This window comes from Rhineura floridana, chromosome 4, assembly GCF_030035675.1.
Source record: "Rhineura floridana isolate rRhiFlo1 chromosome 4, rRhiFlo1.hap2, whole genome shotgun sequence".
Classification (NCBI taxonomy): Eukaryota; Metazoa; Chordata; class Lepidosauria; order Squamata; family Rhineuridae; genus Rhineura; species Rhineura floridana.
In genome coordinates, this window is record NC_084483.1 from 78310562 (window position 1) to 78322922 (window position 12361).

Here is a 12361-nt window from a genome sequence, read left to right on the forward strand (position 1 = left end):
TGTTGTGTATGTATTTCTTGCTGACACTTAAAAAAACTAGTTCTGCTTTCTAATGCTATCTTTGAACAGTGGGATTGTTTATTTATTTATTTATTTAATTTGTGTCCCGCCCCTCCTCCCAGCATGCCCTGTTCTGCTGGGCATGGAGGAAATCAACCAAGAAATGAGATAACATTTAATTCAGGGTCTTCATGTTCCTCTGACAGTGCCAAAAGATGGTCCCTGCTTTTTGTCAGGGCCGGCACCAGGCATGACTGGGCCCTTGGGTGCCAGCCTCCCTCAGGCCCCCTGCTCCCAGCCCCCCCTACAGACTGTGTGAGACTGCTCCACCTACCTCTTCTCTCTTTCTGTGAATGCCCTGCATGCTGAGCATGCAGGTCGCTGCCATCAACAAAGATGGCAGTGGAGGCTTCTCCAAAGGGCTGTCAGCTCTTCACTGAGACAGCAGTGTCGGTGGGGGTGCAGGCAGGGCTGGAGATTCCTTGGTAATTGCCAGGCCATAAGTCGTCAGCCGGCAGCTTGGCTATAAATCTGCCAGGCTAGCAAGGAGGAAGCAAGATGAGGGCAGAGACCGTTCAAAGCTTACGTGCCAAGCCAGAAATCCAGAAGAGACGTCAGTGAAGGTCCGGGTCAGTTTTCCAAGAGATCAGGCCAAGTCAAGGTTCAGGGGATAGGAAGACACACAGTGGTCACGCCTGACATTGTAGTCAGCAACAAGCTGAAGCCAAGGTTTGACTTTTAAGGAGCAGGTTTGTCAGCAGGTGTGAGCCTTCAGCGTTTTGGCCTTAAGTGGACAGGCCTGCCCCTCTTCTGCCTGACCTTCTGCTGTCTATGTTCTGCAGGTGAGGGGGGAGTCTCCTGTTCACTGCCTGCGTCTGGCTGAAGGGCTTCAGCTGTGTCTGGGGTGCTCTGCAGCTGAGGGGGAGAAGGAGCTGGGTTCTCAGGCGTTTCCTCCATTTCTCCTTCTGGGTCTGCTGCTGTTACTCCTGAGTCATCCTCATCTGATGAGTCCTCTGACGGGGCCATGACAGGGGCTGATACCCCAACCACCATCTTTGTTGATGGCATGCAAGCACACTACGCTGCATGCAAGCACACTACGCTGCATGCAAGCACACTACGCTGCATGCAAGCACACTACGCTGCATGTAAGCACATGCCTGCCATCAATCAAGATGGTGGTAGGGGGACCAGCACCTTAGAGAAGCCTCTGCTGCCATCTTGGTTGATGGCAGCTGCGGGCACAGCACACAGGGCATTCACACAATGGGAGGAGAGGTAGGTGGAGTGGGTGGGCACTGCGGGACTGCACAGTTTGTGTGTGGGGCCCTGGGAGCTCCATCTCTGCAATCTGTGGCAGGTTTGGGAGTTGACCCTGCCGAGGATCGCAGAAGAGGAGCGCTACCCCCATACTGTAAGGAGGGGCCCTTCAGGGGCCCCTGTGGGCCACAAGGGCCCTTGCCAGGGCCCGAGCTGGCCACCCTTTGGCGCCAGCCCTGCTTTTTGTCCTCATTTCACAGTACTTATTGTTCGGTATTATAAAAATACCAGAGAGAAATAGGAACTAATTTGGTTGGTCCTATTTCTTAGCAGAGATATAAAAATACAAGCAGCAGAATGAGAATAAACCAGCCCCACCTTTCTCTATATAAAAAACAACAGACACAATCTGCCTCGGATACTGGCATCTGCTTGATCTCCTCCCAAGTCGATGGTTCTCTGGGTAGCACCGACTTTATGAGGTAGGACAGGCGTAGAGGTGGTACACCTTTGTTGGTTCGCGATGAGGATCTGGGAGCTTGTTCTGGGATCTGGTCTAGCTCTGCAGCATCTTACAGTCCAGTCATCTCATCATTTTCATCTGTGTCTGTACCTCTCTCAGCCTCATCATCACTTTCTGCAATCTCTGCCTCTTCCTCTTGTTCAAGGCTTGGATCAGATTGTGCAGATATCTGTGATGTCACTGGTATTTCGTATGTGGGTACTGGCATATCTATAAGAGATTGGACGTGGTGTCCTTGCTCTTCTGAGAAATCTAGCACAGTCCCTCTTTTGTCAGCTCTGCTTCGTTCATTGAAGTAGACAACGTGTCTTGTGCTGACTTCACCTGTCTTTAGATTCATAACTCTGTAGCCTTTGCTACCAGGAGCATATCCTATCAAAATAGTCTGTTCTGTTCTAGCATCTAGCTTCTGCCTCTTTTGTTTTGCTATGTAGGCAAAAGCAATGCTTCCAAACACTCTGATATGTGCCAGGTTTGGAATCCTGCCATGCCACAATTGGAATGGGGTGTGTGTGGTGCCCTTGGTTGGCAATCTGCTCTGGATATACGTTGCAGCCACGGTCACATCACCCCACAGCCTTTTGGATAGATCAGCCTCAGCAAACATGCATTTTGTCATTTCCAGAAGAGATCTAAGTCTCCTTTCAGAAATCCCATTCTGCTCTGGAGTATGACTGACAGTCCTCCTGTGCAAAATGCCTTGTTCCTCCAGTAAACTTTGTGTTTGGTGCGATATAAACTCACCACCGTTGTCACTTTGTAGAGCTTTCAGCTTTCTTTCAAATTTTGTGCTCACCATGGAGATGTATTTCTTCAGCATCTCATGTGTTTGACTCTTGTCCTTCAATAAGTAAGTCACACAGTACCTTGAAAAATCATCCACAAAAATTAGAACATATCTATGCTGCCCAAGTGAGGGTACATTAAATGGTCCACAGAGGTCACTGTGTATGAGATCTAGTACCTTGGTGCTTCTCTTTTCAGTCCTTGGTGGAAATGAGGGCTTAACACCCTTTTCCTCAATGCAATTTACGCACCTGCTTGCTTTATCATGGTTCTGTTGGTTTACCTTGATACCTGTGGCAAGGTTCTGCTTTTGTAGCTGTAGGATCACTTTTGGATCGCAATGTCCCATTCACCTGTGCCAAAGTTCTCGGCTGGTTTCTTCCTTGTCCACCATGGCTGTGTTTGCTTGTTCAGCTGTAAGACTCAGTTCATAAACACTATCATTTTCATAAGTTAGTGCAAGCAATTCATCATCTTTAGTTACTGTACACTTTCCATCCTGGAAATGTATTGCATATCCTTTCTTGTCTAAAGCTGAGACACTCAGCATATTGCAATTTAAGTCTGGGACATATAAAACATGATCTGCCACATTTACTATGGTTTGATCGGATACCTTGCACTTAAGACCAATGGATCCAGATACATTAATGTTCATATATTGACTATTGGCAGTCTGGATTCTTCCTTCAGTATCACTGTTTATTTCATCAAATAAATCTTCATTATAACAACTGTGGTTTCTATATCCACTGTCTAAAATCCAATTGTTTGATTTTTGCTTATAATTATTAGCAACAAGACTCATATGAGTTAAAAGGAAATTTCTTCCTCTCTGAGATTCCTGCTTTTCCTTTGAGAAAGCATGCTGCCTTTGTTCTCTTGGTTTAAAACTTGGAGAGCTACCATTGGCTGTTGACCTTTTGGGTGAGTCACAGTCCCTAGCCAGGTGACCGCGCCTCCCACATGAAAAATAGCATTGTGATTGGCTCTTGGGAGGGGCTTTTCCCTTCCCTTTATCTCTGCTAGCCATGTAATTTGATCCATTATCATTTGAGTCTCTCTGAATCACACATTCCTCTCTTAGTTTCACAAGGGCTTGTTCAAACTGAATCTCAGGATTGTGGTTTAAAAGAGAAATAAAAGGATCAAATTTCTTTCCAAGAGATCCCATTAGGAAGACCAATTTCTGTTGATGATTAAAATCAAGTCCAGCCAATTTCAATTTGTTGAAAATAAGCAACAAGGAAGTGATATGTTTTTCACAATTTTCTTTTGTCTGCAATTTTAAATTCACTATCTCTCGAATCAACATTGTCTGACATCTAAAACTTTGAAGTCCAAAAGCTATCTGGAGTTTGTCTAGCATCTCCGAGGCAGATTTATACTCATTCACATAAACAAGCTGATCATCCTTCAGAGAATCAAATATTATAGCTTTTGCAAGAGAATCTTTGTCTTCCCAAATGCTAGCTTCTTGGTCATTCCCTTCTGGTTTAGGTTTTTCGATACAGCATAGAGTTTTCTCTGCAGCTAAGATAATCCTGATTCTACTCCTCCACTGGTCAAAGTTAGCAGCAGATAGTTCAGGCATTCTTCTTGAAAAACCTCTGTTGCCTTGCTGATACATGCTTCCTGGTCTGAGAAGAGCTTCTGTTATGCTAGAACAACTCAAGGAAGTAACAGCAGCAAAAATAGTCTCTTTTAAAGCTGGTGCCTGATACAGAGCAAAGGGGGGAAACAAAATATGACAAAAAATACTCAAAACCAGAAAAATCTGGTTTAATTCTCCACTATTTCTGGGCAACATAACCTGATTGGTATTATAAAAATACCAGAGAGAAATAGGAACTAATTTGGTTGGTCCTATTTACAAGCAGCAGAATGAGAATAAACCAGCCCCACCTTTCTCTATATAAACAACAACAGACACAATATTTTAGGTAAAAGAAAAGAATGTTTACTTATGACCTCATATGTTAGGAACATAGGCTCTAGCTTAGAAGAAAGAAAATAGGAGTCTCAGTTCATTTTAGTGGTTTAGTATTGATGCTCTCAGAGAGAGCATCTGTGCCATGCGGCCTCTCTCAATGCTAGGAAGATCAGCAATGGAGAATATTCAAACATCCCCCAGGACAAAGGAGGAGGAAGTCAGGTAAGTAACCCCCACCCATTAGGAAGTTACATCATGGTAAAACAGGTACATGGGATATTCCCTATATATTCCTTAAGGGGAACATGCAACATTTGCCTATTCCAACACTTATGAAGGCACAACGAGTCAGAAAACAGAGAGTGTGGGGTGGGAAATGTAGTCCAGGATACTCAAGGGCCTTGCCACCCCTTCAACTCCAAATGAATCAAAGTGAGGGTTAGCCTGAGCACTCGTAACAATGGAGATAAAGAAGGTAAACAAGAAGTGAGGTCAACTTCCCTGAGAATATCAGTTTACAATGGAAGGAAGTTAGATAGAGAAGAACCTAAAGGTAGGCAAGCCAAGCCAGCTGGAGGACCCTAACTCTATCTTTCTTCTGGAATACAAAAAGAACCCAAACAGGAGTTGTTCTTGCTACACTTCCAACAATATATTTGGACATGGAAAAGGAAAGGATAGGTTAGAGTGAGCAGATGCAATGCAGAAGAGCAACTTTAAGAGTTGTGTAAAAAGGGGGCTATAGGAAGCTGCCATTTTGGTCTGTCTAGCCCAATATTAACTGATATAGTTGGTCATGGAAAAGGAAAGGGTGGGCTAGAATGACCAGATGGAATGCAGAAGAGCAACTTTAAGAGTTGTGTAAAGGGGGGGATATAGGAAGCTGACATTTTGGTCTGTCTAGCCCAATATTATCTGATCGACTTGAAAGCCTGCTCACTATGTTGTGACATTTTGGTTGGTTGTGATAAAGGGAAAGGATGAAGAAGTCCTTGTGATAGACTCAAAGACAGGCAGCAAGCCTAGATTTAGAACTCTTGATGTTTACATGGATGAAATTCCTTTATTATGTTGGAAGCGGGGCAAGAGCAACTTCTGTTTTGTTCTTTTATTTATGTTCCAGAAGGGAGATACAGTTAGGGTCCTCCAGATGTCTAGGCTTGACTACCTTTACCTGTGATGCTCTGACTGACTTCCTTCCATTGCTAGACTGACACGTCTTAGGGAAGCTTATCTGTCCCTCCTTTTTCTGCCCTTTCCTCTCTTCTCTTCTTCGACTGTCCAAGAGAGAGGATACATCTCTGTCTTTGCTCTCTCTCCTGAGCCATGAGGGCAACTCTCATGTCTGAGTGTTGAGCCTCCAACTTAGTTAGTTAGAACGAGGTATGTCTTTCCTATCTGCTATGTATGTAATAAAGTTAGCTTCTTATTTTACTAAGTCTTAAGTCTCAATGATCCTAATGCTGGGTAAGAGCCTGCCACTTAGGTAAACGCACACACTGGCACACATGCATCTCAGACCATTGATGATCTCTGCTCATTTATACAAATTTACATAACATATTACAGTAACAAGTCTATCAGCTTCTGGCCCAAGAAGCATGTGTGCACAATCCTAGCCCCTTCTGGCAGCATATGTGGTTCAGTGGCCTTGCAGCTATTAACTCTCCACCCACAGCTGCACTAGCTCCCTCTCCAAGATGGATAAAACCCAGAGACTGGACGCAAATGCTTCAGCAAGTAGAGTTCACTGAAGAAGCATTTTGACACAGAATGTACTGGCATGCCACTGCAAACTGGCTTCCACCAAACTCTGACCTCTTTCCTGACAGCCATTCCACCTACAAGTGTACAGAAAATGAAATCTCAGGTCTTGGGGATTAGCCCTATAGGGAAACTGCAAGGTCTTTGTGGTTTGAACCAAAACATTCTGCGTTACCTTTGTGGTCAGTGACAAGGATGGCATCTGCCACAATGAATGACAAAGAGATCCACAATGGGAAGATATGAGAACCATCCTGTTCCTAGAAAATGTGATATCTAATGTAGAGGCTATTCTTATATTTTAATGTGAACAAAAAAACTTACTAGAAGATGCATTCCTCTCATTAAAATATTTATGTTACAATATATAATTGCAGGTATGTATTTACATATTTCTGTAAACAGTAATTTAAGCATCAAAAGTGTGTTGTAGTGGAGACAAGGTAACAGTGTTGGACTTGGGGAAGAGACATACTCACTGATCTGCTGGTTCCAGTGTGTCTCCACCTCTCTTTTCTGAAAATGGGGTTACACAATCCTAAGTCAAACCCCACCCCTTTTACCTGGTTGGATCAGCTTGAGTGCATTTTTTAAAATTGCGCTTCTGAGAGATTTCGCAGCTAATCAGCAGATCAATCCATTCCCCCTCCAGGTGTGGCCAATGGAAATTTTGTTGCAGGCAACTAGTGTGCTTATAGCCTTGAAATCACATGCAGGCTGAGCCATAAATAAATGATTTCCAAAGAAATATATCTACATGTTCAAAGTTATTTTGTTCTGTTTGTGCTGCTGTTTCTTCTACTTCTCTGCTTTTCTTCAGTGAAGTGCCCCAGATTTTTTGGACTCATATTCGGTGTGGAAATTCAGTGCATGGTATGCAATCTTAAACATTTATAAACACTTGGCCATTGCCACATTTTGTGGCTGCAAATCTGATACCATGTGAAGAACTTTATTTTGTTTGCCAAGGAGTTCCATTGGATGATACTATTCCGCAGTATTAGGAAAGAGGGAGAAATATTTCTTCTCTCCAACACTTTGCATATTCACTATCCACTCCATCCATGCCATTCATAATTTTACAAACACTGATCTGCTGCTGCTGCTGCTGCTGCTAACACTAACACTAGACATTGGTATAATGCTTTCAAGTGCTCATAGAATCACATAGTTGGAAGGGATCTCCATCTAGTCCATTCTAGTCCAACCTCTTGCAGATGCAGGAAACCCATTACTACAGCATGTCAAAGTGCTTCACATACCTTGTCTAGTTGTCACCTTTACAACTGTTGAATATTCATGAACAAATTAGCTGTGGTACAGCATCAGCAGTGAGTTGAGCAGCATGTGTGTGTGTGTGTGTGTGTGTGTGATTTCCCTGCTTTAAATCACTGAGACTTCAGACTTTGTAGAAAATAAGAAAAAGCTACTTTATTTATAGAAACACATAGTTGATAGGAAAGGCAATCTAGTTCTGACTAACTAACTAAATTGAAGGTGCAATGGCCAGGCTTGGACACTACTCCCATTCTACAGGAGAGAGAGAAAGACAAGATGTCTCCTCTCCTTTGGCTGGTCAGAGAAGAAAGAGGAAGGAGTGCTTGGAAAGAATGGTCAGTTTCCCTAAGGGTATCAGTTTACAGTGGAAGGAAGACAGATGGATGAGCACAGGTAAAGATAACCAGCCTAGGCAGCTGGAGGACTCTCTCTCTCTCTCTCTCCCCCCCCCTTCAGGCACGCATACATCAACCCCAAATCTGAGTTGTTTTCCCCACACCTTCAACAACAACAACCCTGTAAAGTAAATCTGTATCATAATCTGAGGCTGTGTGAGAGAGTAGCAGCTTGCCATGTGTTCACAGCAGAGGTAACATTTGAATTAGGGATTTCTGGATTTTCAGCCACTATTACAGCATACTAGCTCACATCATCATCATCAGAACATACTTTATCCTGAGTCAGACCATTGGTCCATCCAGCTCAGTATTATCTATCCCAGGGTTTCCAGACTGTAGTCCATGGACCACCAGTGGTCCCCGAGTTTCATATAGTGGTTTGCACCATGCCTAGGGAGTTGTGGCTGAAGACAGGAGATGGCACATCTATCACATTAAATGTTCATAGTTATTCTTAATTGTATTTTAATTGCTTCTTTTATTGCTTACATTGTATTTTACTGTATTACAATTTGAATGCTATAGATTATACATATAAAATAAAAGAAGCAATACAAATGCAATTAAAAGTCATATAGCATCTGTTGGAATATATGGGGTTCAACTCCAACTTGTGCATTGAGGCTACATGGGGCTAAAGGCGTAGCTAGAGAGGAGACCTCTTGGTTGCTAGGCTATACCTGTCCTTTGATCTCCTGCTGTCTCTTCCTTCCTGCTACACTGATATGCAGAGGATGTTGACCACATCTCCTTTCCTCCTTCCAGTCTTCTTTCTCGAGAGGGGAGCAGACATCTTTCCTTTGTCTCTCCTCTCAACCAGCATGAGGGCAAGTACTGGGCGCAGTGCTTGCTGCTCCAACTTAGCTAGTTAGCTAGATACAGGACTCTTTCCTATCAAACATGTACTTCCAAAATAAAGTAGCTATTTCTTATTTTAAAGCTTAAAGTCTCTGTCTGACTAATTTGCAGGGAAGGTAGAATCTTAGCAAAGATTCAAACACACACACATAAGCTCGCTCAAAACTCTCTGTTCTGCTGTGCGACTCTGCAGGGTCCTACAGGACATTGGGCCCAGCCTCCTATAGGTTTTGGGCCCAGCCTCCTATAGCATCTAGCACAGCACATTACAGTTGCTCATTAAGGCATCTGCCAAGACCCTCTGCAATTTTCAAGTGATCCATGAGGGAAAAAGCTTGGAAAACACTGGTCTATGTTGACTGGCAGTTGCTTTCCAGTGTTTCAAGAAGGGGTCCCTCCTAGCCCTACATGGAAATGTTGGAGACTGAACCTGGGACCTTCTGCCAGACACTCTAACCATGGAGCTACAGCCACTTTCCCCATGATCCTTATCAACCACACAGGGGTTTAGTTATCCAGGGTCTCTAGGTTACTTTTTTGGGAGCCATGTCCCAGAAGGGTCCCTATGTCTCCAGCATCCTATGAGCCAATCAGCACGAAAGGGGAGTGTGTTGACCACTGAGGAGTCTTCTAACATGCTTCCTTATCATTTCCTGCTTTGTCTTAACCCAGCAGCAAAAAAGCCCCCTGAGAAAGGGTGGAGCCTGTACAACAAGCAGTTTTAACAAAGATGTTTTTTTTCGTTATTGCTGTAAGGCTTTCTGAGTCAGTTATGCAGGCCCCAATGATTGTCAATTGCAAGCAAGCCTTTCCTACTTCAAAAAACCAAGACAAGTTCTGCAGTTCTGTAATTGCAGAAGAGACGGTGAATCCTGCATCCCACCTACATCATCAAGCAGGATGGTAGCAGCAGAGATAAAGATGCAGGCAATGAATTCAGTAATTCAAGCAACATCTCTGACAGTGAGAAAGGACAGTCAGATGGTGACAATGACAAAGAAGCAGAAAGCAGTATTCAAGCCTGGCCAGATTATTCTCTAATCTTAGAAGGGGGCATGGCAGTGACTATCATGAAGGGACCCTGCACTTCTGAATTTGCCATTACACTACTGTTCCTACATCCAAGTAACAATAATCATGGCTGTTTCCAAGTAGGGTTTAGGTGAGATTATATTGGTCACCACCTCTGGATTATTATTATTATTATTATTATTATTATTATTGATAATCATCTTTTTTCCCCATCTGCAAGCCTTCCCCGGCCTTTCTTCTCAGAAGCTGTCACGAACTTTTGCTGGTCCCACAGTGTGACGACAGCGAGAGAGATTAACCTTCTCATTTTGGCAGGTCCCCTCCCTTTCATGCGCTCTGCTTCTCCGGGCCCTCTTCGCCAACCTCCTCTCCAGGAGGAGCGTCCAGGCGGGTGGAAGGCTGAATACAATGAGACCTGAGAATTTCTGTCACTCTCCGCATATGGTCCGAAGTGCTTTAATCCCAATTAGGGGCGGCTGACACACGGTCCTATTCATCCCCCTCCGCTCTTGAATACATTTGCCTAGAAATGAACTTCGCCCATAGAGGCGCCGCTAAATGTGCCCAACAGCAAGGAAAATCGAATTGAGGCCGCGGCTCATTGGAAGGCGAGGGCGGGAGAAAAGGTATGAATTTATAAGGTACACCGAAACATTGCGATTCAGCCACAAGTCGGGTGACTTTTCTTTGCACCCTGTCAACCGAAAGAGCCGGGAGATAAGTGGGCCCGGGGTGGCGGGAGGGGGGATGAGAGGAGGAGGAGAGCCGACGGGGGGAAAGGCGACTTTTCGACAGACTTTGAATACGTGATGATGGGCCTGCCCTTTTGAAAGCGGCCGATTGTGCGCGCCTTGAAACGCGATCGCCTCCCTTCAGGCCTTCCCGCGGGGGCGGCCCGGCCCGGTCTTGAGCTCAGCCACGCCACAGAGCCAGGCGGGCGGTGGGACAGTGGCTGCGGAGGGGGGGGGAGGTAAGGGAGATGTTTGTGAAAGAAAGAAAGAAAGAAAGAAAGAAAGAAAGAAAGAAAGAAAGAAAGAAAGAAAGAAAGAAAGAAAGAAAGAGGGCATTTTCCAGAGGCCCCCAAAGCGCCTTGAGAAACCCCCTCTCTCCCGAAGGAACTTGCCGATGCAGCGATCGTGTCATCTGCCGGGGTTCCCATCGAAGCCTAATTACTATTCAAAAGCTGCTCCAATATCCCACCCGCATCTTGTATGCCCCGCGCAGCTGGTTGGGGGCCGCGGAGATTCCTCTCCGCTCGCCCAGCCACTAAAGGAGCCCCGATCGCCTTCGCTTTTCACGATCGGCAGCCTTTTCTTTTAAGCCAACGGAGCTAGAGCCTGCCCCCCCCCATTTTTTAAAAAATAAACCACCAATTCAAGGGGAAGGAGTGCTTCGTTGGAAACAGATTTTTTTTTCAGGCCCTGTTCTCCTGGGCCGCGGAGAGTAACAGTAGGAAAACTGAGGGGTGCGCCTGATCGAGTCAGAATAAGAGTGGCACTTGCAGGGATTAGGGACCCCTCCCAATCTCTGTGGAATGGCAGGTCTTGGCAATAGTGCAGGCAGGTCAATTAAGACTCCGCACGTAAAGGTTTTACGCGGGAGGAGGCTCGATGGCAGTGGGTATTGCGGCGCTGGCTGCAAAATTTGGTAAGCCAGCCTTGCTGCATTTGAGAGTCCGTCGGCTGAGTGAGGCCTGGACGTCTGCCGTGGAGCTCTCCCTTGACGGCACCGCTGGAGCTGCGGCCTGTAAAACCCTGAGACCAGAGGATACTCTGTTACTTAAGGCTGAAGTTGTGTGCGCGCGCCTGTGTGTGACATCGCTGAATCCCACCCTCCGTAGAAAAACAACTAACGCGTCTGAAAGGATAGATCTGTTGTGTGTATATGCAGAGTTTTCAGCGTTCTGAGCTGCGCGTGCCTGTGTGTTTACCTGAAGAAGCAGGCTTTTACGCTGAGTCTAAATCAGTGAGACTTAAGCTCTTGTAAAAATAAGAAAAGCTACTTTATTTATAGAAATACGTAGTAGATAGGAAAGTACTCTAGTTCTAGCTAACTAAGGTAGGCTGCAATCCAATACATATCTACTCAGAAATAAACTCCATTGGGTTCAATGGGATTTCCTCCCAGGTAAGTGTATATTGGATTGCAGTTAAATTGGAGGTGCACAGCCAAGGTGAGACATTGCCCTCATGCTTCAGGAGAGAGAACAAAGACAAACATGTCTTCTCTCTCCTGGGACAGAAGGAGAAACAGGAAGGGGGGTATCAGAAGTGAGGTCAGCTTCCCTGAGAATCAGTTTACACAGAAGGAAGTTAGGTAGAGAAGAGCACAGGTTAAGATAGGAAGCCTAGCCAGCTGGAGGACCCTGTCTCAATTTCCCCCTCTATGTAAAGCGAAGGAACGGGGATGCACTGGCCACAATGTCAGAGAGTGGCAAAATTGGGAATGGAGAGACTGGGAGCCTTTATGTGTGTTTGTATCTTTGCTAAAGATTATACCTTCCCTGCAAATTAGTCAGACAGAGACTTT

General features: G+C 45.0%; 1 protein-coding gene across 1 annotated transcript in view; it reads left to right on the forward strand.

Moving 5' to 3' along the window:
• Positions 1–11442: 11442 nt before the first annotated feature.
• The window catches only part of PRDM13 (PR/SET domain 13), a 36246-nt gene continuing 35327 nt past the window's right edge, over positions 11443–12361 (forward strand). Inside the window, exon 1 of the mRNA XM_061626076.1 lies at positions 11443–11578. Coding sequence (XP_061482060.1) covers positions 11443–11578 — 136 coding nt within the window. The remainder of the gene's footprint in view (positions 11579–12361) is intronic.